At 44.4% G+C, this 7,836-nt stretch overlaps 1 protein-coding gene across 1 annotated transcript; it reads right to left on the reverse strand.

Annotated features, from left to right (window-relative positions):
• Positions 1 to 434: 434 nt before the first annotated feature.
• RPS15A (ribosomal protein S15a) lies at positions 435 to 7,540 on the reverse strand. Its single transcript, XM_035022357.1, has 5 exons — positions 7,426 to 7,540; positions 6,228 to 6,365; positions 5,519 to 5,598; positions 1,786 to 1,871; positions 435 to 568 (listed from the first exon to the last, which is right to left on the reverse strand). The coding sequence occupies exons 2-5, from the start codon at positions 6,358 to 6,360 to the stop codon at positions 475 to 477; spliced, it is 393 nt and encodes a 130-aa protein (XP_034878248.1). The 5' UTR covers positions 6,361 to 6,365; positions 7,426 to 7,540; the 3' UTR covers positions 435 to 474.
• Between the last annotated feature and the right edge of the window lie 296 nt (positions 7,541 to 7,836).

Raw genomic sequence — 7,836 nt, forward strand, 5'->3', positions numbered from 1 at the left:
TAACATGCCATCCAAATTTACTTTGAGATGCACCTTAGTGATCTGTGGGCTCTAGCTGTCTGCTTCCTGCCTGCTTCCTTATGAGCACTTACACAGTTCACTGTAGCCTGGTCGTATCTTTAGGGCAGTAAACAACTGTGCATGAAATGTGTATAGTCAAGCTAAAAACAGGGCACCACTCCTTCCAGGGTTAATGTAAGACTCCAGAAGAGAAAGCATCACCACCTGGACCCCAACCCAGATTCAGCCATGCAGGGCTAGATACAACCTCCTCTGGTGGGCCATGAGCATGACGGTGGGGTTAGCACAAGTCAAGACCTCCTTGTTCACTTCAGGGAGACAGCACTCCCCGATTAACACAAAGGCTGTACACTGCTGCAGACGCTCTTGCTAACTCTGCTGTAAAGTTCAAAACGACCGAGTGAAGCACCAGAGTCCATTGAGGCATTTTATTTGCAAGTATGTATTACATCCCTAGAAAAAGAATCCCAGGATTTTCCCTCCTGTGTGTTTTCGTCTTGCTTCTTCATGGTCCATGATGCCAGCTGAGGTTGTCAGTACAATGAAACTATGGAGAGTTAAAAAAGAAAACGCTGGTGAGTTTTTCCTAAAAATAGTTCAACACAGAGTGGCTTTCTGGTACAGAAAAAGACCAACATTCAAAAGTGCTTAAGACGCTTTCCCATAATAAAACGCAGAAACTAATACTGCCTACTTGGCCAGCAGTGCAGACATAGCTCCTGGAACCCAAAGACCCAAATCCAAAGACCTCAGCTACACAACACACTCACACAGCCTTGCCCTCGGCTAACACTGAGAAACAATGCTGTTAAGCTTAATTGAAAATGAAGACTGAACTTTAATTTCAAAATGCCACATTCTGTTCTCAGGTAAGGAGACAGAGTTTAAAGCAATGAAGTGTTGCTATAAACTTGACTGAATTGTTTCTGCCACTTACATGATCACAGACAAGCTACTGTAAAGAGGCGGGTGGACAATGGAAATCCCACTTGGCCTGGCTACCTCATGGGTTACTATGGGGATCGAGGTAAGACACATAAGGTGGTATGCCAACTCTGAGGCATTAACATTAGTATCATAATTACAATCAGAAATGACTCACTCGTAGCACCGTACCTGTAACACAGTAACCATGAAGTGGGAGTAAATTCAACCACATCACCAAATATATGATTGGGGGGGGGTGGGGGCTTAAGTTCTTAACCACAAACAGATAAGCACTTACTGTGTTGTGTCAGATACAGAAGTTCTTTACCAGAATTAAATCAGATGATAAAATAATTTAAGAGAATAATTACCATTTTTACAGATGAAGAAACCAAGGCCATGAGCTACCCAAGGCCTCAGAGCTTTAAAGTAGGAAAGCAAGGATTTGTACTCCATCTCTTACCAAGAATGAAGAAATTGAGTTTCTCCAGAAGCCTAGGGTTAAAAAGTGATTCTAGCCATAGAACGGGAGCACAATAAACATACAGTATCAACTATATGCACTGAGCCAAAAGAGCAGACATTTAAGGGGACACATATCTGCTGTCTCTCAGTTAGCCTGGACTCTCACAGGTCTCTCAGAACCTGAAGCCTAGCACATGAAATGTGGCAACACCTAACAATTAATCCTTGAATCAAGATAGTTGGGGATAGAGACAATTACTACTATAATAACAACAACAAAAGCCAAACAAACAAAAAACTCAGCTCAAGTCAAACTGTACCACAGCAATCTTTAGCATTGCTATTTTTTTTTAATGAGGAAAACTGACTCACCCAAACTGGCGGGACGGGAGCAGGTTATTCTGCCATTTTTCTAGATCTTTCAGTTGTACATCAAATCTGGGGCTGATCACTCCACACTGTAAAAGCATAACAGAAAACACTGTTCACATCTTACCAATAACAGAGAAACTTAGTACACAAACTGCATTTACATCTGAATAGTCACAGAAACCAGCCAAATCAACATTTCATTGGTAACTATTCTGTGCCATCTTGATATAAAGGTCATTTGAGGGGTGCCTGGGTGGCTCAGCTGTTAAGCATCTGCCTTCAGCTCAGGTCATGATCCCAGGGTCCTGGGATCAAGCCCCAAAACAGGCTCCTGTTTGGCGGGAAGCCTGCTTCTCCCTCTCCCACTCCCCCTGCCTATGTTCCCTCTCTTGCTGTCTCTCTCTGTCAAATAAATAAATAAAATCCTTAAAAAAAAATGTCATTTGAAAAATATACTGAGTTAGGGCTATGCCTGCCTAGGGAGAGAAAAAGTATTTAAAAAGTCAACACATGATGTGGTAAGAATTGCATGTTATACTGAACTGATGAATCACTGAACATTGTATCAAAAACCAATGATGCACTATACCTTGGCTAATTGAATTTGAATAAATTTTTTTTAAAAATATGCAAAAAGAAAAAAAGTCAACAGAGGAGGCGCCTGGGTGGCTCAGTCAGCTGGCTAAGCATCTGCCTTCGCCTCAGGTCCTGATCCCAGGGTGCTGGGATCAAACCCCATGTCAACAGGGAGTCCGCTTCTCCCTCTGCCTGTTGAAACCCCTGCTTATGCTCTTTCTCTGTCAAGTAAAATTTTTAAATTTAAAAATATAAATAAATAAAGTCAACAGAAGAGGAGAACACAAGGCAATACAGGGGAAGGTCAGGTTCAAAGCATACATCTCTATGGGCTAGGGAGCTGTCCCAGAACAAATGGCCAGATTTTAAAGAGATAAAGAGACCAAGCCTTAGACAAAATTGTAGTCAAAATTTTTTTACACAGTGAGGCTGAAATGAATGTGGAGGGTCTCAAGTCCTTCACCTATAAACTAAAAGTGCAAATACTAGAATTTTTAAAAAACAAATTCCAGACACTAAACTAAAATCTAAGAACTGGTATTCCACATCAGCGAACTACCAGGATACATTTACAACCCCAGCCAAGATTTTCCAAACTAATCTGGCAGAATGGGTGGAAGGCAGAAAGAGCAGAGTTCTTAGTTATCCCACCTGTTTGCTACTGGGACAAAGCAACAACTATCTTCCAATGTGAGAACTCTCCAAGAGCCAAAGTACTCAACTCTAGTCATTCAGTTATATGAAAATCCTAAAACACAATAAATGTTCAAATATCTCCTAGCAGGCTATTTGCTGGGTTTACAAAGTAAAAGCTGACGGAATCAAAAGACTCCTTCATTAGAGCTAAACATGACCCCATCCCTGCTCACATTCCTACTCTACAAATCACTCATACACTTGAAAGTATCAACGCAGAAAGGTTCCTGCTATTTATACACCAGAAATGGATCATGTGAGAACACTTAGGATTAGTACCATTAAAGTGTAAACTCCAGAGAACTAAGAGAGCAGTTAGACACTTGTGTGCCCACATCCACACAAGTTCCAAAATGCCTAAGAAGAAACTAAAGGAGACTATGAGGTTAGAACTTACTCAACCTTTTAACACAGTTACACTTCCGCAGGCAGATCTGAACCCAAAATGGCCCAAATCCCCTAAGTCAGGGGCCCACTCAGGTTCTCCTTTTCATGACATGATCTCAACAGTTACAGTGTCAACTGTCAAGGGCAATCCCACAATATGGACATAGGAATAGAGAAATACAGTCCTTTCTCCAAGTAGATTCTTCTGAGGCCTCGACTCCACCACACCAGGGCTTTTATTTATTCCAGCAGCAAAATCCCTCACTCAGCTAATAGAATTGAACCTCTCCCAAACCAGACAGATCTTAGGATGTGACCAAACCAGAATTCTTGTCTAATTTCTAACACTACCTTACTTTTCAGCCCCATTAAACTTCCACAGTATGGGGTATATCCATCTCTTGCATGAAGGTAACTGCAGAAACACTGTCCTACAAAGGAGGAAAACTCAACTTCAGAGAAACTGAAAACTGAAGTTTGTTTTGCCCAACCAAACTCAAATAGCTAGGGGTGCCTGGTTGGCTCAGTCGTTTAAGCGTTTGCCTTTGACTCAGGTCACTATCTCAGGGCCCTGCTCAGCGGGGAGCCTGCTTCTCCCTCTGCCGCTGCCCCTACCCGCCCTCCTCGTTCTCTCTCTCCTCTCAAATAAATAAAATCGGGGGGGGGGGGGCGAGGTCAGACAGCTAAGGAGCAGGGTCTGGATTTCAACTACCTCTTAGCCAGAATGTTTCAAATTACATTACCACAGAACAAGGATGCCATAAATGAGTTCCACTTGGGAAATTCTCAGCTCAAACTTATTTCTCATGTTTATTTCTCAAGTTTTATATATAGTGAATATTCAAAAGGAATTCAGTGCACAGCACTTAATCCAACTGAAGATTTTTGGGGGTTTTTGTTTTTTTTTTTTAAACATCAAGTCAATCTTATGCAGGACAGTTTTAAGATGTTCTATAAACTTTGTACTGGAACCAGCTCCTCCAATGGCTACCAACTTGTTGGGAGACTTTGAGCATAACTCCTATCTCAGGATCCCAACTCCTAAAATTAGGAAAAAACACACCCTTTTCTACTTCAAGAACACGCTGTAAGGGTCAAAGTGAGAAACAATAGTGAATCCAAATTCTACTTTGGCGTTGGAGTCTAAGGGCTAACAATAACAAAATACAGTCTCAAAATTAACTTGAAAACTCTTCTAACCCCTCGTAAAAACTTCACACCCAGTAGTTTTATCTAACATTAGGTATCCACCCACACATGAAGCAAATTCACTATATAGGGAAGCAACTTTGTAGAACAAATTGTTGGACCAGGGAATAACCTTACCAATCAATCTGGCCCCTGCCACTAACCACGACTCATTTCTGGGCCTGTTTTCCCCTCATCTGTATTGGACCACAGGATGTCAGGCTCCTTGTAAATCTGAAAGCTAGAAACCTGAACACAAAAAGCAGGGTAGCAATTCAGGGACCCTAACTTGTTATAGACACCTATCCCCAAAATACATGCAGTAAATTAAGCCACAAAGTCAAAAGATCAAATAGATCCACTAGGTTATGCTGACAAGTCAAACTGAAAGGGAGTACAAAACTCAAGACACCCATACAGCCCACACCAGCAAAAATGTAAGTATTAATATTGTTAGAGAACCACATTCAGTTCAAAAAACACAACATAATCACCAAGAGAGAGAAGGAACAAAGTTATTTACAGCTAGGATTAAAGGCCCCCCTTGGACGGCGTTAAGTTCAAGCCAGTGGGCAGGCAGCAGACCATCCAATATTCAAACACCAGTACCATCAGGTGCTTTCACCCCCACCCTCCAGCATCTCCCTTCAGATGGCCCATACCCCACAATCATTAGGGCAACTAACAATTCTAGATCAAATACAATCCTGGAGAAAAATCAATCAAAATGTGATATAAAAATTAATTATTTTAATCAACTCCCCTTTTTCACCTAGATAGAGCAAGCACACCACGACTTTGGTTTTACAAGGGAAATTACAACATGTTTAACACCATGTTTGATAATTCTTAAGAATCTTCTTTGTGGAAAATAGTCAATTCTTACCTTGTTTAACCTGCCCGTGAGGTTCACGACAATCTTCCCCGCTCTGTGATCATCAATGATTTCAAATTCGCCAATGTAACCTACAGAAAATAACTGGCTGTATTAAAGGGCAGATATGAATTTGAGAGACCTAAATATTTATGCTCTAGTATTCCCACTGCTGGCTTACTGGGTTCTTTCACATCATCTCAGTGACTGTTTCTCTGATCAGTTTAGGCAAAGACAGTTGCTCTGAATCAAAACTTTTAGAGCCTAATATTTTAAACTTAGGGGCCAACACCCAAAAACAACCCACTCTGCAATTCTAGCAGAGGAATTATTTTCCCCTTGCCCATCCCAAAGGCTACTTTGTGCCCAAGACATGTAACATTCTCCTTTCCATCCAAAGCCCTTGGAAGAGCTCAGGACCTGTTCCATGGCATGCTGGATGGCACGTTGCAGCTGCGGTATTACACAAAGAAAGGCCAGGTTAGCTCCCCAACTACTAGCAGAGAAAGAGTCACAAACTTCCTCCTTTCCACAGTCCTTTCTCAAAACAGCTTCTGTCCAAGCTATGCTGTCCACAGCCCAACTCCACTATCTTAGCTCCCCGGTATGACTGCCACCTTGCTCCCCCATCTTCCCAGCCCTCTCCTGCACCCTTCATTTCTATACAACTGATTCCTTTAACATTCTCACATGAAAACGTAAGACACAGCAGCACACTTACCATGCTTCATCATCACAGTGAGAAACCGGACGATGACTTTGGAGCACGGCCTAATAAGAACCTGGCGCTTGCCTCTCTTCTCAGCATTGTTAATGCTCTTGAGAGCATCTGCCAGGACATTCATGCGCACCATTATGGCTGTTCAGGGAAGGAAAGAGAGGTTTTACCGGCATTCTCAACATCAAAAGGCACCCAATCATTCCAGCAGGAAGACCTCCTTTTCTTTCTGCCTCTACCATTAAGTTGTCCTATCTCTAAGCGGACAGGTTCCCCAGCGCAATGTGAGCTACCAAAACGACAATATCGCCTACAGTCGGTCCGTTATTCAGAACGGGGCCCTGAGCGTCACCGGGCAGGTCTTCCGAACTTTTCAAATCCGGCAGCACCTGTACTATTAACACCGTCCTTTAAATCAACCAACTCAGTGTCAGTCTTGTCCTAACATGCGGAAGATACCACTTTCACTAACACTCGTAACTAATAAAACGTCCGTTCTTGCGCCAGCCCCATTGTGTCCTGACAGCAACCGTACCACAGTGGCCAAGTAGGAACTTTTTACGTGCACCAGACTCGACTCCATCCTAATGGGCACGAACTGCAAGACGCTCTAGTAACGCTGGGGAAGCTAAGGATGGAGGCCAAAGCACACTTCAAGCCCCGACTCTAAGGATCCAACTTGCCTCCTCAAGCCCAATCAAGTCTCAAGGGAAATCCTGGAGCCCGGAAGATCCAGGTTAGTACCCTGCAAACTGCCATCCCAGGCAGAACGCAGTCTTCCCTCCTGAGTGGCCTCAGCCTAAGCTCATAGCGCGGCGGCAGTAATGGGAAGCTGCACAGCCCACGTCGGCCACTGTCCCCGATGCTTCCCGCCGCCCGGAGCCAAGGCGCTGCCTCAACTACTGAGGGGAGGTCCTGGAGCCGCCGACCAAGCTGGGGCTACCGCCTCTCCGAACGGCCGACAGCTCCGGTTCCCGCCAGTGCTGCGGCCTGAGCTTCATAGGCCGGCCTCCCCGAAGTGCAGAGCGTGAGGCGGACGGGCATGACTCTCCCCTACGCCTGCCCAAGGCCCCGCAAGGGCAGCATCCTCGGCCCAGGAGGGCCCTGGCATCATCAGACAGCACCGAAGTCGAGGCTCAGACTGCAGGATGGCCCGGATAGCCAACGGATAATGTTGACCGGCTCAGACAGGGACACTCACCGGCACGGAAAGATGGCGGAAAGAGGGCGGGAGGGGCGAGCGCACGGAGTTATGGGAAGCGAGTGGCCTATCGCGAGACTTTCAAAGGTGAGCCAAAAAAATACATTGCCTGGTAGAAGAAGGCGGATGAAGGGGCGGAGCCTCTTAAGGGGTGAGACGTAGAGAGTCGATAGAATCGACCGCTGCAGGGGGAGACCAAGGGAAGATAGTGGTAGCTTCCTTCTGGCATTTAGTCTGTAAAAATGAAAAACTGAAAAGGGCCTAGATATTTGCTAATTTCTTTTTTTTTTTTTTAAGATTTTATTTATTTATTTGAGAGAGAGAGAATGAGAGCAAGCACATGAGAGGGGGGAGGGTCGGAGGGAGAAGCAGACTCCCCGCCGAGCAGGGAGCCCGATGCGGGACTCGATC

This window comes from Mirounga leonina, unplaced genomic scaffold (assembly GCF_011800145.1).
Source record: "Mirounga leonina isolate KUSES-001 unplaced genomic scaffold, KU_Mleo_1.0 Mir_175, whole genome shotgun sequence".
Lineage (NCBI taxonomy): Eukaryota > Metazoa > Chordata > Mammalia > Carnivora > Phocidae > Mirounga > Mirounga leonina.